The 20,816-nt window shown below is 43.3% G+C and overlaps 1 protein-coding gene across 1 annotated transcript in view; it reads left to right on the forward strand.

Moving 5' to 3' along the window:
* The window catches only part of MGARP (mitochondria localized glutamic acid rich protein), a 92,440-nt gene that overhangs the window by 63,735 nt on the left and 7,889 nt on the right, over window positions 1-20,816 (forward strand). The window contains exons 6-7 of the mRNA XM_068278526.1: window positions 7,633-7,818; window positions 17,576-17,622. Of these exons, the coding sequence (XP_068134627.1) occupies window positions 7,633-7,818; window positions 17,576-17,619 (230 nt within the window). The 3' untranslated portion in view covers window positions 17,620-17,622. The remainder of the gene's footprint in view (window positions 1-7,632; window positions 7,819-17,575; window positions 17,623-20,816) is intronic.

Raw genomic sequence — 20,816 nt, forward strand, 5'->3', positions numbered from 1 at the left:
TTCTGGCAGATTTACTGTCGGAAATCAGATTGAACGTGTTGGAAATAATTGATCTGACTGTAAATCTGACATAGTGTGTATCTACGGTAGCATTAGCCTTCCTGTTGACTGAAGTCAATGAAAGCAAGAATTGGTGGAAAATATTTGCAATGCCGTTCAGTAGTAAATGTAAGTTTGGAGATCTGTTACAGATTCTTTTAACTAACTTATGGTTGTTAGGAAAAAACATAATTTGGGCCTTGTAATTTATACTCCCAAAAGTAAACTCTTTCATTGTAACTCAATGCAGCCAAGCATTACAAATGTTACAAGTATCATCCAAGGCAGATTATTCTTCGGGGAGAAAAAGTACCTGTTATCTTATTCCTCCCTTTTCCTCTCTTCCCAGTAGTTAAAGCAGTGTACAATTCATTGCTGCACTTTGCATCTCCTAACATGGTGCACAGCTGGGTCAGAGCTTAGGCCCTATACCATAAATTATTTTCCTAGCCAATAAGGCATGTGTAAAAATACCTAGTCAGTGTTTCAGAAGTTCCAGAGATAGTCAGGTGAGGTCATTTTGTTATTTTATTTGAAAGACAAGCTTGGCTCCTCCTACCTCCCTATTGTTCCTTTATTACATGTTGTGGCTTCATTGAGGGTGCGTTTCCACTAACGCGAATTCGCATGCGTTCCCCGCATGCAAATTCGCATAACCAATAAAAGTAAATGAGCCTGTGTCCACTTGTCAGGAAAACGGAGCGTTTTCTTGTGCAGGAAAAATATGCACAGCAGAGCCATCCGAATTCGGACACCGCACATACCGCATGCGATTCACATACAATGTATTTAATAGGGAATTCGCATGGCGGTTTTGTATGCGAATTTTCATGCGAATTTGCATACGATTTCGCATGAAATCAATGAAAAAGCACACAGGCACTGACGTGGTTAAATTCACACACAGCATCAACCATGCAAAATCGTATGCGAATTTGCGGTAAAATTTGCATGCAACCGCATGCAATTTTGCTCCTGCATGCGAATTCGTCCACGGAGAATCCGCTGCGATTCCCCACCGCACTGGTGGAAACGCACCCTGACACATAGGGAAGCCCAGGACAAATTATCAAGTTCTTCAATAGAAGGAATCTGGTGCACTACAAACTTCAATGCCTTCTTAAAAACTGACACAGATCCATAGTAAACACTCCACAGTACAAACAGCATCAAGCAGCTAGGGGTGTGGAGGAGAAAAGTCCAGGCATAATTTTGTCATACCCGAACCAGCCAACGCAGGTTAAATGGGTGGCAGTGGAGCTGTGGTAAAATGGGCGATGCATAGATAGCTATAGTGGCGGAGAGGAGTATAGGAGTGTAGTAGAAGTGGTTAGCGTAGTGGAGGAAGTGTTAAGTGGTGAAAGGCAGCGCTGTTATCGGCGAAGATTGTGCCAGGGGAAGGGGGTAGGCCAGTGTTAGGCATCGGTAGAAGGAGGGTTAGTGTGAGAATAGGGTTAGGTGTAATGATAGATAGCGGTGGATATTGCGGTGGGAAGAGGGGGTTAGGCATAGAGGGAGGGCTTGTGTGCAAAGAGGGTTAGGTCGGTGTTAGTAAAATATCGGTATAATTGGAATTAGCCACAACCAATAGTATCAATCATTTTACCAAGATTCTACTAGCGGCTTTCCCTGGCACTCAAATTATTGCCACGCCCTTTTTAAATGTACGTGGACCAGCAGCCTTTATCTGTAATAGTAATATTTATTTTGACCTGCAGATTGCACTGAAGGTTATTTCTGATTATGTATTTTATCAGTTCAGTTTTCTGAGTTTCATTAGTCAAGTAAATTGCAAGTATTCTTCCAAGGAGAACTACACAATGCCTGGTACACACCATGCAATTTCCTGAACTGATTTCTCATCATTTTTTTGGTATATTTTGTACAGAAGTGATTGGAAAATCGATCAAAAAAATTATTGGAAATTGGATTGGCCCTATCGGAATTTATTGATTCGACCCTTCTATCTGACAGGAAATTGCATAATGTGTACCAGGCATTAAATATAATTGAGTTCAGCAGTCATTAGAAATAGTTTGTATTTATTTGTAATGCAAACATTTTACATCTTTTTGTCCTTCAAAATCTACACGCGTTTTAAAGGGGTACAATAGTCTGTAACAAAATACAATAAAAATCTATGGGCAATAAGTCTCTCAACTTCTTTTGGCCCATAGTTATCTAACCTGCCTTTGGCTCAGAGCACTGTAATCTGTGTTAATCTGTGTTAAACAAGTCACTCTCGTTTCACAACACCCTCAGAGATGGCATCAGATGTTTGCATTTTCGTGTAATTACTGGAGTTATCTGGTAGTAGAGAAGGGATTATCTTACATAAAATCGGTACATCTGTTCCATTCAGTCAATTCTCTCTCTGTTTATTCATTAACAAAAGTATTTTGTGAGTGGGAGAGCTATGTGAGGACACCCTTCCTATCTGCGCAATCATGTGATGTACTGTAACTCCAAGGAAATGAAAGCAAAGCTGTTTCTGTGCTTTCAATTCCTGGGTTTTGTTCTTTTTTTTTTTTTTTTTGAATGAGGTTCTGTTGTCAGATTTTTTAATGGTGTTGCTGGTCAATAGGACTGAGTGAAAACTTTGACTATAATTGCACTTTAAAGCGGACCTCAACTCAGAACCTCTCTGCTCTAAAAGATACACAATAGCATAATAACCTTTAAAGAAAAAACATTTCCTTGTTACAGCTGATACAAATCCTGAAATAAATCTGCACTGTTTCTACTTCCTGCTTACATGGAAGCAGACATATTGTTAACATCCTGTGCTTTCAAATTAGCTTATCTGCCTTATCTGCTGTGGCAGTCAGATGACACAGGGTAGAGATCAAATTACAACTTGTGATTAGACAAAAATGAGGGGAATTAGACAGGCTAAACTCTCTAAATACATACAGAGTGCATTTCTCTCTGTTTTCATTATGTCCCGTGCAAGAGTTCAGGTCCCCTTTAAACTACCTCTAGCCAGCTAGCAGACTTCAAAGTTTCACAGTAAATAAGGATGTAAGCAGAGAAACAGGTTATTTGCCATACAGATTTAAGAATAGTAGTGATATCTTTAAGCACAATACAATGCCTGTCAGAAGGTGCATATCATCTATAGTTGGAGAACAGCTTATGAATGCCCATTTACACTTGCTCCAAGATGCAGTGTAACTACTATGTGACATGCTGCTCACAGCAGTATTTCAGATAATATTATATGCTAAGGAACTTTGTATTCATTATCAGTTACAGTATCTGACTTATTTATGGGGTGGGGTACTTTTATACAGTCCATCCTGGAGATTTTTTACGATTAATACACAAAGGTCAATATTCAGTGATAGAGAGAATTGTAGAACAGCCTGACTTCTCTGTACTATTATTATATGCTGAAAAGTGTCCATGAAGCAGCCAGTTTGGTATTCTGCACAGAAGTCTGCTGCTGACTAGAAGCTCCTGCTGCAGGAACATTCCACAGGGATTTGGCTGGCCCATGTTAAATTATGTAAGCTTCATTTGCCTTCACTGTGCCAGCTTCAGTATGTCAGTGTTCATTAGTAAATATTCTATCATTGGCTGCCTGACAGGTTCTGGTCCATTGTTTGCGGTAACTGGTGTGTGTTCTGTCTCACTGAGTGTCATTCTCCAATTACCTTTGCATTGATGCACACTGTGCAGTGATTAGTATTGACTGATAGGGTTATTACTTTCACAGGTTTTTGCTCTGTTCTGCTGCAAGATTTTTTTCCGGTGGTTCCAGCTTACAGTCTTTATAATTATATATTGCACAATTAAATGTAAAGTCCAATCCACACCCTAGGTCATCTAATCTTACTCATTAGACATTTGTAATCCGTATGTTCAATTTCGATAAAAACATTCAATAAAACTGAAATCAGTCAAAATCCAGGGGCTCAGTTGAAACTGATTGAGATAGTGACTCTTCTGGGAAAGACCATCATTTTTATTGCACAGACTGCATAGAAAGCCTAGTTGCTCCGGCAAAAAAAAAAAAAATAGATCATGTTGGTGTGATAAGTAGCGATAAAGTTATTGGCGAATGAATGAGAGGAGCGTGATATGCAAAAACTGCTGTGCTTTTAAAGGGGAAATAACTTGTGGTAGGGAAGTGTTTAAAACAAAGCCTGGCATGACGGACTGTATTTTTTACTTTAGGTAGTCTCTAACATCTTGCCATAGCGCCTCACTGAATATTAGATTATATGACAGCAGAGATTATCCCTCGTCACACCACAACTGCTAGCTTCGTTATAGCTGATTGCAGGACATAGCTATGGAGCCTTGCTCTCCATATGCTCATGACCACCGCCACTCTCAGTTGCACTCTATGGCAGATAGAACGGCCTTTCCTGATCAATGTTCTATCAACAAAATGGTTGAACATCTGTTCAGAGGGCCTCTTTTTTAATAGATTTTTGTAGATTTTATAGCCAATGCACCATCTAATCAATTGAAAATGTATAGTGTATTTTCCCCTTATGCAGCTTGTTTAAATACTTGAAATATATAGAAATGAGGGTTGGGTTTTTATTTCTTTTTAGGTTAAGTAGAGTTTTACTTTAATTATATTTGTAGTGACTGTTGTACCTACAGTGAGTTGCAAAAGTATTCGGCCCTCTTGAAGTTTTCCACATTTTGTCATATTACTGCCACAAGTATGAATCAATTTTATTGAAATTCCACATGAAAGACCAACACAAAGTGGTGTACACATGAGAAGTGGAACGAAAATCATACATGATTCCAAACATTTTTTTTACAAATAAATAACTGCAAAGTGGTGTGTGTGTATAATTATTTGGCCCCCTTTGATCTGAGTGCAGTCAGTTGCCTATAGACATTGCCTGATGAGTGCTGATGACTAAATAGAAGGCACCTGTGTGTAATCTAATGTCAGTACAAATACAGCTGCTCTGTGACGGCCTCAGAGGTTGTCTAAGAGAATATTGGGAGCAACAACACAGTGAAGTCCAAAGAACACACAAGACAGGTCCAAGACAGGTCAAGGATCAAGTTATTGAGAAATTTAAAGCAGACTTAGGCTACAAAAAGATTTCCAAAGCCTTGAACATCCCACGGAGCACTGTTCAAGTGATCATTCAGAAATGGAAGGAGTATGGCACAACTGTAAACCTACCAAGACAAGGCCGTCCACCTAAACTCACAGGCCGAACAAGGAGAGCTCTGATCAGAAATACAGTCAAGAGGCCCATGGTGACTCTGGACGAGCTGCAGAGATCTACAGTTCAGGTGGTGGAATCTGTCCATAGGACAACTATTAGTCATGCACTGTACAAAGTTGACCTTTATGGAAGAGTGGCAAGAAGAAAGGCATTGTTAACAGAAAGCATAAGAAGTCCCGTTTGCAGTTTGCCACAAGCCATGTGGGGGACACAGCAAACGTGGAAGAAGGTGCTCTGGTCAGATGAGACAAAAATGGAACTTTTTGGCCAAAATGCAAAACGCTATGTGTGGCAGAAAACTAACACTGCACATCACTCTGAACACACCATCCCCACTGTCAAATATGGTGGTGGCAGCATCATGCTCGGGGGGTGCATTTCTTTAGCAGGGACAGGGAAGCTGGTCAGAGTTGATGGGAAGATGGATGGAGCCAAATACAGGGCAAACTTGGAAGAAAACCTCTTGGAGACTGCAATGGACTTGAGACTGGGGCGGAGGTTAACCTTCCAGCAGGACAATGACCCTAAACATAAAACCAGGGCAACAATGGAATGGTTTAAAACAAAACATATCTATGTGTTAGAATGACCCAGTCAAAGTCCAGATCTAAATCTAATCGAGAATCTGTGGCAAGATCTGAAAACTGCTGTTCACAAACGCTGTCCATCTAATCTGACTGAGCTGGAGCTGTTTTGCAAAGAATAATGGGCAAGGATTTCAGTCTCTAGATGTGCAAAGCTGGTAGAGACTGTTATAATTTAAGTAGGCCTCAGTTATTCGGACTGAGTTTAGGTAAAAGGCTTGTTCGCAGAATATACCTTGTAAAATAGAGTTTCTTGTGATGTAGGCAGAAGCATCTCAGTGTCTGCTTGAAGCAGATGGATAACAAGCAGATAATGAGAACATGTTCCTGAAGGAAGGCCACAGGCCTACACTGTCCCAGACAAATGGACTACGAGAACAATCAACATAGGCCATGTTTACAAAATATCACATTCCTGTAAGTAAGGGAAAGGCATCATTAAATATTAATCGAGTAGGTGTGTATTAGGACACCACGAGGGGTCTAAGCCAATAGTCGGGTCTGGGGATGGCTAAGATGAGGTCACATTTAACTCTTTCCTAGTCGGTATTAAAGGGCCGGAGGGCTGACGGAGCTCTCTCTGATTCCTACTTCCATGCTCTTTATCTGCTGACTGGAACACCTAATATTTTTCTCTCTTTATGTAATCTGATATAATGTATGCTGTACATAGTTAGTCTAGATGTAACATAGAGTAGATATAAGAAGACCTAATTACCCTCGGCAGGAAGGTAATCACGCCGCTGTAACGCAACATGGAACTTTGCTTGGCTAGGATATGACGTACTGTATCGGTATAGCTGTGTACTTAACCCTCCTGGCGGTTAATTTTTTTTGCCACTTAGGCAAAAATCCTTTTTTTTTATTTATTTTTTGTTTTGTTTCATGTAAAGCTACCAGAGTGGTAGCTACATGAAACACCACTAGAGGGCGCATGTGTCCCTCTAGTGCGATCGTCGCTCGCATCAAAAGCAAACAGGGGAACGCGTATATAACGCGCACCCCTGTTTGGCTTCTCCTGTCGCCATGGCGACGATCGGAATGACGTCATGGACGTCAGCCGACGTCCTGACGTCAGACGTCTCCGATCCAGCCCATAGCGCTGCCCGGAACTCATTGGTCCGGGCAGCGCAGGGCTCTGGCGGGGGGGCCCTCTTGAGCCGCTGCGTGCGGGCGATCGCCGCAGAGCGTCGGCGATCGAGCTGTACACGCGGCTAGCAAAGTGCTAGCTGCGTGTACAGCAGTTTAAAGTGCGCGAATCGCCCCACCAGGGGCTGAGGTATCTTCCTGCGCGGCATAGCCCGAGCTCAGCTCGGGCTTACCGCCAGGAAGGTTAATAAACTCCATCAAACTTTGAAGAAGCCTGAGAAAGTCTATCTCCTGCTTGCTGTGATGAGTCGTGTGTGCAACTCTCGCTGATGAGTTTGCTGGTGCCGGAGGAAAAGGTGATTTATAACAGTTTATAACAGAGACATACCCTAAAAGACTGGCAGCTGTAATTGCAGCAAAAGGTGGTTCTACAAATATTGACTCAGGGGGCCGAATAATTACGCACACCCCACTTTGCAGTTATTTATTTGTAAAAAATGTTTGGAATGATGTATGATTTTCGATTTACTTCTCACATGTACACCACTTTGTATTGGTCTTTCACGTGGAATTCCAATAAAATTTATGCATGTTTGTGGCAGTAATGTGACAAAATGTGGAAAACTTCAAGGGGGCCGAATACTTTTGCAACACACTGTATAAGTTATCACCTGGAAGATCTCTGGAATAATATTGGTGTTCTGTTTACACAGTGGAAATAGAGAATGTGGAACCTGTAGCAGAGGATTTACCTGCAGAGACTCCTCCTGTCCTGGAAGCGAGTTCAGACAACATTCCAGAGGAGCTGGCCTCAGCAGCAGCAGAACAAGAAGACTGGTCTGAGCTCTCAGCACGGAAGCCAGAGGAGGCTGCTGAGGAAAGTACAGCAGCAGGAGAAGGTGTGTGTTGCCCTGTTGTCTTGTGAGGCCTGTCGTGATCTGAAGCAGCCCAGTTGAAGGAGATGAGAGCATACTGTGGTTGGGGCCAGTGGTGTAACAATATTTATTGTTTATTTAGTTAAGCATTTATATAGCGCCAGCCTATTACGCAGTGCTGTACAGAGTATATTGTCTTCTCACTAACTGTCCCTCAGAGGGGCTCACAATCTAGTCACTATGTCTATGTATGTATCATGTAGTGCATGTATCATAGACTAGGGCCAATTTAGGGGGCAGCCAATTAACTTTTCTGTATGTTTTTGGGATGTGGGAGGAACCTGGTGTGCCCGGAGGAAACCTATTCAAATACGGGGAGAACATACAAACTCCTTGCAGTTGTTGACCTGGCTGGGAATCGAACCGGGGACCCAGCACTGCAACGCAAGTACGCTTACCGCTACGCCACAGTGCTGCCCAAAAATAGCGCCATTGCTCCGGGGCTTGCTCCTTCTATCTCTTACAGAATAAGTGCAGTAAAGAAGTATAATATTTACCTGCTCCAGCACTGCATTGGGTCTCCTCTTCTTCACCATAATTGTACTCAATGCCAAGCCGCTGCAGCTAATGCTAATAACATTTTGGGATGCATTAAAAGGGAAATAAAAACTTGAGATGCTAGCATAATATTGCCCCTGTTTAACTCTAGTAAGTCTACATTACAGGAAAGATATTGCAGTTTTAGAGCAGGTGCAGAGACAAGCAACATAATTGATACGAGGGATGGAAGGTCTCACTTACCAAGAAAGGTTAGATAAGCTGGGTTTATTTAGTCTAGAGAAAAGACACCTTAGAGTGGATCTAATTAACATGTATAAATACATCAGAGGGCCATATAATAGCTTGGCGGATGAGCTTTTTGCCCCTAGGCCTTCTCAAAGGACTAGAGGACATGATCTGCGCATGGAGTAAAAACGTTTTAGCCATTTATTTAGGAAAGGGTTCTTTACAGTAAGAGTGATTAAGATGTGGAATGCATTGCCACAGGAAGTAGTTATGGCAAATTCTATATCTGCATTTAAAGGGGGCTTAGATGCTTTCCTTGCGTTGAAAGACATCCATCGATAGCAATAGAGTCAGCACCATCTAGTATTCTTATGCTCTTTATTGATAAAATAGCATGATGTATGCTGTCAGCAGCGACAGCCCTGCTGTTTCGGTCCACAGACCTTTTTCAAGCTGCTCAGAATGTGCATCACACTACAAATTAAAATCAATGAGTTTAAATAGGCACATTGCCATATTCCAACCAATCACAAACAGGCACCTCCAAGCCAATCAGAATGCAGAGGCCTTCGCACGGACCTGATAGGAAACTGAGGTCCCTAACATGCAAATTATTCCATTACTATTCCACCCACATGACGAAAATAACTCCACCTATATCAACACACATCCTCCCAATAATAACACAGGGAGGGTAAATATTCATTACAAGCGATCAACATCTCTGCTTACAATAAAACATCTCCAGATGAGAAATGCATACAGAAACATCGCTGAACTTACTGGAGTATTGTCACACCGAATTCCCACAGTTCAGGATCGAGCGGCTCCTCTCCGTCCACATCAAGCACTTCCGCATACGGACGTCCAATGACGTCAGTTTACATGTGACCAAGTCACATGCTCCCACCTCCAGGGGGCGTGTAGGGGCAATACACCCCCTCGTCCCCATGGCAACGTATGCACGCGTCTCCACGGCAACCCAGCCGTAGCACGGCGCTGCATATAAACATCCGCTGCCTCACAAAAATAGAGGAAAAAAAGGGAAAACATACTTATAGTGCTGTAGTGCACAGAGACTCACCACTCCATCTGGAACATCTGGGTCGGTCCTGTCTATTGGGCAGTTAAACGGCCTTCTGCATCCCCTGGCAAAAAAGTGCCTGTTAAAATAAACACAATATTAAACAACCATACCCCACCACGAAGAGAACACAGACACTTCAATCTATGCGGTTATAGTATGCATGGCAATAAGTCATATTCCTTGTTCAGACCACCTCTCCCCATAGTCCCCAGTTTTCTAATCCAACCCGCCTCCTTTGTGAGCAACAGCTTCAAACGATCTCCCCTCCTGGGTGTTAAAGGGGCCTGATCTATCACCTGCACCCTTAACTGCGCTACAGTGTGTCCACAATTCTTAAAATGTAAGGAGACTGCCTGCTCCTCACATCCACCTCTAATCGCCGTTTTATGTGACGAGATCCTATCCTTTAGTGGTTGGGTCGTCATTCCGACGTACCCCAACCCACAAGGGCACTTAATCAGGTATACCACAAATGCGAAACGTGCGGCCACTCAGTGGATGTGTAAAGCAATCTCCTTTTGGAGATTGCTTTACACATCCACTGAGTGGCCGCACGTTTCGCATTAATGGTTGTTACAACTGCGAATCAAGATTTGTGGTATACCTGATTAAGTGCCCTTGTGGGTTGGGGTACGTCGGAATGACAACCCAACCACTAAAGGATAGGATCTCGTCACATAAAACGGCGATTAGAGGTGGATGTGAGGAGCAGGCAGTCTCCTTACATTTTAAGAATTGTGGACACACTGTAGCGCAGTTAAGGGTGCAGGTGATAGATCAGGCCCCTTTAACACCGAGGAGGGGAGATCGTTTGAAGCTGTTGCTCACAAAGGAGGCGGGTTGGATTAGAAAACTGGGGACTATGGGGAGAGGTGGTCTGAACAAGGAATATGACTTATTGCCATGCATACTATAACCGCATAGATTGAAGTGTCTGTGTTCTCTTCGTGGTGGGGTATGGTTGTTTAATATTGTGTTTATTTTAACAGGCACTTTTTTGCCAGGGGATGCAGAAGGCCGTTTAACTGCCCAATAGACAGGACCGACCCAGATGTTCCTGATGGAGTGGTGAGTCTCTGTGCACTACAGCACTATAAGTATGTTTTCCCTTTTTTTCCTCTATTTTTGTGAGGCAGCGGATGTTTATATGCAGCGCCGTGCTACGGCTGGGTTGCCGTGGAGACGCGTGCATACGTTGCCATGGGGACGAGGGGGTGTATTGCCCCTACACGCCCCCTGGAGGTGGGAGCATGTGACTTGGTCACATGTAAACTGACGTCATTGGACGTCCGTATGCGGAAGTGCTTGATGTGGACGGAGAGGAGCCGCTCGATCCTGAACTGTGGGAATTCGGTGTGACAATACTCCAGTAAGTTCAGCGATGTTTCTGTATGCATTTCTCATCTGGAGATGTTTTATTGTAAGCAGAGATGTTGATCGCTTGTAATGAATATTTACCCTCCCTGTGTTATTATTGGGAGGATGTGTGTTGATACAGGTGGAGTTATTTTCGTCATGTGGGTGGAATAGTAATGGAATAATTTGCATGTTAGGGACCTCAGTTTCCTATCAGGTCCGTGCGAAGGCCTCTGCATTCTGATTGGCTTGGAGGTGCCTGTTTGTGATTGGTTGGAATATGGCAATGTGCCTATTTAAACTCATTGATTTTAATTTGTAGTGTGATGCACATTCTGAGCAGCTTGAAAAAGGTCTGTGGACCGAAACAGCAGGGCTGTCGCTGCTGACAGCATACATCATGCTATTTTATCAATAAAGAGCATAAGAATACTAGATGGTGCTGACTCTATTGCTATCGATATACTGGAGTTTCCTGTGCAGGGATACTGAGGGTCACAGCACATCCTGACATCCTCTCCTGGGTGCATGCTTCGGACTGAAGACTACATTGAAAGACATCCATGGCTACAATTACTAGGTAATGCCCAGTGATGTTAATCCAAGGATTTTATCTGATTGCCATCTGGAGTTGGGAAGGATTTTTTTCCCTTTTAGGGCTAATTGGACCATGCCTTGTACGGGGTTTTTGCCTTCCTCTGGATCAACAGGGATATGTGAGGGAACAGGCTGGTGTTGTACTTTGTTCTCTGGTTGAACTCAATGGACATATGTCTTTTTTCAACTCAAATAACTATGTAACTATGTAACCAGCAGTTATACTGTCTGTGCTGTCATCCTGCAACTCCCAATGCATGTCATGTCGAGTATGCAGTGAATATCGAGTGTGGCTGCCAGGAAGTACAGGAAACCAGGGTTTAGGCGGTGGTGGGGGTGTAAGAATGTGTAATAGCCACACGTGGGAGGGGGGGGGGGAGATGAGTGGCAGGGGATCCAGAGTTAATGTTACACCCCTGGTTTGGACCCTTGCTTGGCTAAGAGTTTTCTGTTCAGATTGCTGGTCACTGGGCAGAGATAAAGCTGCTATCTGAGAACACAGGAGAGTTTCTGCAGCTGGAATTATGTGCTACAGTAAATGGCTGTTGAAGGGCCTTCTAACCAGGTGGTATATTAAATTGATTCATTTGAATAATCTAACAATGATCTTATTTACAGATGAAAACGCTGTATTGAGCTAGTAAACATTTGCGCTTTGATTTAGGCTGTATTTCAAGACAAGACACAGAACATTTATATTGCGCTTTTCTCCTGGCAAACTCAAAGCGCCAGAGCTGAGGCCAGCAGAACATGCTCTATAGCAGCCTTTCTCGACCTTTTTACCCTGGAGGAACCCTGCAAATAGCTTTTGGATCTCAAGGAACCCCCGCATTTATTTTGTAGGAGGCATGGTCTTTAAAAGTATGTGTGGCTGTTTATTTCGCTACCCCTATTACACTGCCACTCATTATACTGCCTCCTAAGCCTCTAATTTAGTGCTTCTTGTTACAGCACCACCTATTATAGTGAGCTCCATTATACAACCCCACGATGGGGGAAAATGCCAAGGAACCCCTGCAGTGTACTCAAGGAACCCTGGGGTTCCAGGGAACCCTGGTTGAGAAAGCCTGATCTATAGACACACACTCTAATTTATATCCTTGTTGGCTTACTGATCAGGAAAAGCCCAGATTCAAACCCGGGTCTCCTGTGTCAGAGGCAGAGCCCTTAACCAGTACACTATCCAGCCACAATTCTCTGCATTAAAAGCTTTAGTGATCCAGCAAACCTCTCTCTCTATATATATTATTATTATTATTATTATTTTCCTTAGAAGTAAAGCAACATAATATATAAAAAAAGTGAATGGCGCAATAAACATGAATATTCCTCACTTACTAGTGAAGTGTACATGTATGACAACTGCAGCTAACCTATACCAGTCATCTAAGCCACAGGCTGATCATGTAAGATCTATGTTATATCATTTCTGGAAGTGTCCCAAAATGAAAGGCATGCAGACAGAACACAGAAGTATTTCATGTGATATGCTGTGTATGGTGGGTGAGTCCACTTATCTACTGTACTCGCAATCCGCAGAATGAGGTGTGGAAGAATTAGATCACTGTCAATGAAAGATCATTTCTCTTATCTGCAATGAGCAGAAATGGGAAAAAGATGATCCTCCTCCTTTCTTGGAAATAAGAAGAACACTATATTTACAATATCAAATTTAGGGTATGTTAATCTAAATAACAGTTTCATTTGTTAACAGTTATGGATGAATACAGTATATGAAATATATCAAGGGGTGAAAGCTGGGCACCCGGCAAAAATGAGGGTGAGCGACGCCCACTCTAGTGTGGCATATACAAGTCCTCACTTGTCTGGCCGCAACATATCATGCACAGTGACGTGCTACCAGTTAGAAGAACGGAAGAAAGTTCCCAGTGTTGCAAGAAAACATAAAGATACAGAGACCAGGCACCGTCCTGTTACTACATTTATTTACTGCCTGCAGCCAGATGACACATGGTATTGAATATTGAAAGCATCAAACCTGTCAGCAGTCTTGCATCAAATTTCGTAGATACATCCAGTGAGGCTTGCGAGGGGGTGTGGTGACCAGGGGGTGATGGATGTGCACAACAGCCGTTTCGCGATCTGTAGCGCTTGCTCACGTGCGTATCCGGGCCCGGATACGCACGTGAGCAAGCGCTACAGAGCGCGAAACGGCTGTTGTGCACATCCATCACCCCCTGGTCACCACACCCCCTCGCAAGCCTCACTGGATGTATCTACGAAATTTGATGCAAGACTGCTGACAGGTTTGATGCTTTCAATATTCAATACCATGTGTCATCTGGCTGCAGGCAGTAAATAAATGCAGTAACAGGACGGTGCCCGGTCTCTGTATCTTTATGTTTTCTTTGAATACAGTATATGCAATGTATTTTTTGTCTGCTGTTACGTGGTAAAAGTTTGCAGTCCTTATTGGGTCATAACGGAACGTAGTGAGGATTACTGAAAAGCTGAGTTTGTGCTGTAGCAGTCACTTGCTGCACACAAAATCAACAACTTATTTTATATACCAAAGACAAACTTGCACTTATTAAAAAAAGTTTCACTGCCAGTGCTGCACATGACTACTGCTGAGCATTTACCAAACCGCTAAGGCCAGGGGCCCCCTGTTAGCAACACTTGTGCTTGCAATATCGCTTTGTGTAGCATTTTGTCAAGCTTTTTGTAACGGTTGGTGTCAGCACGCAGAGAGAATCTGATTATTGGTGATCTGCAGTATCACCAAGAATGCAGATATATACCTGATTATTGATGATCTGCAGAATCACCCATAATACAGATATATTGCAACCTCTGGACACCACTAGGTATGTGAGTGTTTGGTGTAACAGTAATACTTTGAGTAACGCACCTGCTGAACAGGTGATAATTGACAGTACAGAGACACTGCTCTGAGAGCACAGGAACCTTCCAGCAGCCTGAGGCTCCTCATGGGGAGGAGTCAGGCTGAGGATAGGGAAGGCCAGAGGTCACTATCTGGTCTGGAGACTATCTCTTAACAGGAGAGATAGCTCTCAAGGTCGGCCTCGCCTGGTCGGCAACACACTGACAGATAAAGTACAAAGACAGAAGGCTGATTCGGTATCCAAGGCAAGCAGGGTCTGGCAACGGAATATCAGATATGCGAGGTACCGAATCAGAAGACAGAGGAGTAGTCGGAAAAGCTATAAGTCCTAACATATAACAAACAATGCCTATTCTGGGTGCGAGGTCCTTGGTCTCAGCACCCCGGAACTAGTCTGAAGTATACACAGATGGTAGTACAGTTCCCTAAGCTGGGTGAGAGGTCCTTGGTCTCTACACCCTGGAACTAGCTTAAAGTATAAACAGAATAACAATTCAAAGTAATCTGGCTAAGTGTGAATTCCCAGGTCCACCTGGTTCAAACACACTGAAGGATCTGACTAGGTCTGAGTGCTTCCACGTAGTGATCGCAACGGCAGACAACTTGCAAGTGACCAGCAGAAACTATATATGGAGTAGTGCTCTCCAGCACCACCCCTAATTGCTCAACCAATAGTATCCTGCTCTGGAGTCAGCTGATCTGCGTGGTCATCTGACTCTTCCTGCTTAGTATAAGAATTCTGCCTTACAGCGCGTGCGCGTGTATTCCTAAGGCTATGTGCAGGGCCGGTTTAAGCAACAATGGGGCCCCAGGGCAAAATAAACCTGGGGGGCCCCCCCAACATATACCCCGGAACAAAAATCGGCATTAAGAGACCTTTTTTTGCAGCTGGTATAGTCAGGGTGTGAAGCCCCAATCGGTCGGAGCTCCACATTCTGGCTATTCCAGCCTGCATGGGGGACAAGGGGTTAAAAAGTTTCAGGAGGGGGGACCCCACAATTTTTTTTTTAAATTCCCACACTCTAAACATAAAAAAAAAATTGGGAAAATAGGAAAACATGCCAGGGATCTTCATACAGCCATATTGCGGCTGTATAGCGATCCCTGGCCAAAGCGCTGCGGTTGCGTATAGACCCCCTGGAAACCCCGTCAGGAAATTTATTGCTCTTTCGTTTGATGCATGTAAAATTACACTACCGTTAGGTTTGCTACTACAAGTGACATTTACCGCATTTAAAAGTATACTTTTTTTCCTTCGAAACTTTAAAATCGATTTTCTCAAAAACTATAAGGTCTTTTTGAAAAATTGTTTTTTCCTCTTATTCCTAATGATCTCCTTAACATACCCTGCAAATTTAGGCTTTCTAGCATTTAAGGTGGATTTGCTATTAACCATTAAAGTCGGCAGGTTTTTAAATGTGTTTTTTTTTCCTTTGAAACTTTAAAATTGATTTTCTCAAAAACTATAAGGCCGATTTTAATAATTTTTTTTCCTCTTGTAGCCACTGGGGGCCTCTACAAGCTCTGGGGCCCTGGGGCAGCTGCCTCCTTTGCCTTAATGGTAGCACCGGCCCTGCCTATGTGCACTAACAGACTCAGCCACACCAGACACACGCTGCTGCGTGCAAACCGCCGCGCTGGACGCGTTTTGCCCTGCCACCAGACACACGCTTCCGCGTGCAAACCACCGCATTGGACGCGGAATCAGCCGCCTCCTCAGTAGCACATGTGGCGGCTTTTCCGCGATCTCTCACACTTTTCCAGTGTGTTTTGTAGGGCGATTGGAAACACTGTACAATCTACTGCCAGTGACTGTACAGCGCTTCAGATTTTGTTTTGTTTTTTTTATCCTGTGTAAAGTATTAACTACCTGCCAGGTCTCCCGATTTCCATGTCTGTCGGCTTTTGTCATGTAGCCTTACCCTCTTAGCTCATTAGCATTTATCTCCTAATAGAGAAGCGTTGATAATCGTTTGTACAAGGGGACAGGGCTACATGCTGGAAGCCAGCAGGTATGGACATCGGGAGACCCGGCAAGCAGATAAAACTTTATTTAATACACAGAACAATGGCCCACAAAGTTGCTTCAAAATTGCTTTTGAACAGCAATTCAAAAACAATTTTGCAGCACTCCTGTACTTTACAGGTTACTGCACACTAACGCCACAACCATGTCAGTTGGAGCCCCGAGTCCCCCCCTCCCCCCCCCCCCCCCCCCCCATCTACTTCTGCCAAACAATATCATGCTTGCACTGATGCACATTGTATATAGATGCGCCCAAGCTCTTGTGTTTAAATTGAGTGTCTTTATGCCACCTTGTTTTTCTCTACATGTGTAAGAATGTTCTGTTCGTTCTGACTGTATTCTGTGTGACCTATCCTACTTGTACCCTGTGGCGAAAATAAAGATTCTGATTCTGAATAACGATTCTGATACCTCCCAACTTTTTGTTATTCAAACCACACTGGTCCTTTATATCCTGGCTCATTTTTCTTCTTATTAACACATGAAAATAAGAAATATATCAATTTAAAGGATGTGAGTAAAGTTTATAGTCAATAAAACATTTTTTCAGTCAAAAATACATATACGGTATTTACATATATCTGTACATGAGTCCTGAAAGTGGGACAAATGAGGGAGAAAGAGGGACAGAGTTGCCAGAGAGGGACGGTCCCTCCAAAAGAGGGACAGTTGAGAGCTCTGTTACTGTATGCCATACCTATTGGGATAGGGGTGCACTACAGAACTGCGTAAGTGAAATAAATCCTAGCTATTCACTTTAAAGCATTGTCCACAGGTGGAGGTGTCAGTGATGTAGGTAACCACTTTAGTGGGCTATAGTGAGCACCTGCCAGTAGGAGGGAGCACATGTTACTCATTGTTCTGTGCAGCAATTGTGCTATATGGCATTTGTTCTACAGCTGAATTACAGTGGGCTTACATGATGAAGTGGTTACGGTACACCTCAAAATGTAGTGTTTTCCTGAGGATTATTTATTTGAGATGCTTGCAAAAAGTTTTGCATGTGGATTTGAAAATGCAATAGTCCTCTGTCATACTGATGAGAAATTTCTTTGCATTTTAGAAGTGGAAAATTCTGTAGAAGCTGAGGTTTCAGCAAGTTCCTAAATGGTAAGTTTTGTTTTGTTTGGTACAACATAGTCATAATCTCATTCAATTTTTCCAGTCCCGCACCTTCTGAATGCAGGGTGTGCGTCAATCAAATCCAGGAAGAAAAATATTTAAGTTGCTTTCACACTGGCACTAAAAACTAAAAAAGTGAGAGCAACATCAGACCGTTTGGAACAGATCTGTTAGCAGTAACGCAAATTTAGATCCTGCGCGACTTTTCTGGATCGACCAGACAAAGCGGAGGCCGGCAGGTATACTGAGCAGGTGGCAACACAAAGCAGAATGGAAAACGGATGAAAAACTGATGCCCAACCTAACAATCTGATCCGTTTGAAGCTGAAAGTGAAACAGTTTTTACAGGATCTGTTTTTCCTCCATCCAATTTTAACCCAACCTAAAGTGAGAGAGGACACTAAAATAGTGTGTTTATAAATAGAGATAGAATGCAGGGTAACTTGAGCCTCTTATGTAGCAACCTACAACCTGAAGGGCAGAGTCTTTCTCTGCACAGAGGATAGTGACACCGGAGCTGCTAATGACTAAGCAGAGATCATATACACACTCTTCAAACATTTATGTCATTGTAACTTACAGAATGGGGTATAAAAAATGTAGACTATAGCAAACTAGGGAGACACTGACACTATACAATTTGAACAACCTGATCAGAATGTCAGACAAGAGGTATGCAGTGACAGAGTCAGCTGGCAGACTGATGTCTGTACAGGCATCCCCCATTTTCTTTAGCAGCAGATAGCTGTGGTGGGATTTTTCATCTGATTGCTTTAGGTGTCGGGGGAACATCCTGTTTCTCCTTACCCTTCTCCCTTCAGCACTTGTTGTTCAGCTAAGGCCTGGTTCACACTGGAATGATCAAAAACTTATCCGAGTAAAAACTGATGAAATCACTCTTTTTATCAACTTAGTCAATGCACATTACATACTTCCATCCGTATGGATAGTTGATCAACTGATATGAAATAAAGCTATGAGGTTGTGTAAGTGTCAGCTCATACAGACGGCTGATGTTGGCTTTTTTAGCTAATGCTAAATGCTTTTCTGCTGCGAAAAGTGTCTAGCAGAAAAGCGTTTGGCATTGGTTCTCCACCTTTCGTAATCGTGTCGTGTTTTGAGCCCCTAGGCTCCTACACGAAGGATCTCTGAAAACTTGATAGACCATAGCGCGTACGCCAACAATCAAACGCAATTATATAACGCTGCCATTCATCTCAATGCAGGATGCAGTTGATCCCGGTGGTAAACGCTGTGCACAGGCCATCTGCAGTCGCCAGTCTGAACCAGCCCTTACAGGAAACCTGAACTGAGAAAATTATTCAAAATAAACACATAAGGTAACTTCAAATGACCATTACATAATTACCTTTCCATCAGTTCCTCTCATGAGCTCACCATTTTCTTCTGACATCGATCCTTTCCTTTTCTGACAACATTTTGTCAGAACTGCAATAGATCAGTTGATGTCAGTTATAGCTTAGAGGACAACTGACGTGCCAGGTAATGTCCATGTTTCCCTATGGCTCAAGTGGGCAATGTTACAGTTTAACAGTGTGCTGACGAGAAAGCTGTTTTGGGGTAAAGGCCATTTTCAAAATGGAGGACGCAGAATTTCATTGATCTCAGTGGACAAACAGGACGCAGGAGAGGAGAAGGAGATTGAGGAGCAGACTACACAGGAGGAAGTATGACTTGTGTATGTTTATTTTACTTTTTAATGTTCAGTTCAGGTTTTCTTTAAAGAGAACCTGAACTGAAAATAAAAATTTGAAGTAACCAAACACAGGTCATACTTACCTCCTGTGTAGTCTACTCCTCATTATCTTTCTCCTCTCTGCGTCCCATTTGTCCACTGTGATCAATGGAATTTTCTGTCCTCCATTTTAAAAATGGCCATTACCCCATAACAGCTTCCTGGTCAGCACACTGTTAAACTGTAATATCTCTCACTTGCGCCATAGGGAAACATGGACATTACCTTGCACATTCAGTTGTAACTGACAGCTGCTGATACACCAGTTGCTGTCAGTTATACTGTATATTTCAGTTCTGACAAAATATTGTCAAAACTGGAAGCAATCACTGTAAGAAGAAAATGGTGAGCTTCTGAGAGGAACTGATGGCGAGGTAAGTATGTAATATTCATTTGCAGCTATATCATGTGTTTATTTTAAATAATTTTACTCACTTCAGGTTCCCTTTAAAGAAAACCTGAACTGAAAATTAAAAGTCAAAATAAACATACACGTCATACTTACTGTACCTCCCATAATGGAATTCTCCATCCTCCATTTTAAAAATGGCGATGAACCCATAACAGCTTCCTGGTCAACAGACTGTTAAAGGGACCCTGAGCAGGTTCTAAAATCAGAATTTACACTTACCTGGAGCTTCCTCCAGCCTACCGTAGGCCATGCCCGGCGTCCTCCTGGCACCTTTCCCAGTCCCGCTTTTCGGCTCCCTGATGAAGCAGCCCCAACGACTTCAGGCTGAAGTCGTACAATATCAGAGCCGACAAGTGGGACCCGGAGAGGAGCCAGGAGGACGCCGGGAACATCGTGGCCTACGGAGGTCTGGAGGAAGCCCAAGCTAAGTGGAAATTCTTTGTAGAGATGTACAGAGGCGCCAGGAGGATAACATTTGTTAAAAACTTCGGGAGGTGGTGGTGGACCAGCCGTCCCAAAACAGACACAATGCTGTTGATTTCAGTAGAAAATATTTATTTACATACTCCTTGAACAATTCGCAATGAGTTTCACAGGCAGAATCCTGCTTCATCAGGCAATAAACAACAGGAGTATCACAAAGCTAGGGGTCCAATCTGCGTTTGGCACCTCTGGGTGGAAATTCTGATTTTAGAACCTGCTCAGGGTCCGTTTAACCCCTTCCCGAGCGCCTAATACAGGCATCGGGAAGGTGGCAGCCCCAGGACCGCCTAATGCTAAAAGGTGTCAAGAGCAGTGGGTGCCGATGCATGCACATACCCACTTGAGTAACAGTCTGCCAGTGGCAATCGCCGCTAGCAGACTGTTAGACGGCGAAACTGCCGTCTATTTACATTGTACAGTGCTGCTATTTACTGCAGCGCTGTACTGGGGACAGCCGTGTCACTCAACTGTCCCCTGGAGTGGCTCCGATCGTGATCCCTTCTCATAGGCTGGTACCTGATTGGCTGTCGG

The sequence above is a fragment of the Hyperolius riggenbachi genome, chromosome 1, assembly GCF_040937935.1.
Source record: "Hyperolius riggenbachi isolate aHypRig1 chromosome 1, aHypRig1.pri, whole genome shotgun sequence".
Classification (NCBI taxonomy): Eukaryota; Metazoa; Chordata; class Amphibia; order Anura; family Hyperoliidae; genus Hyperolius; species Hyperolius riggenbachi.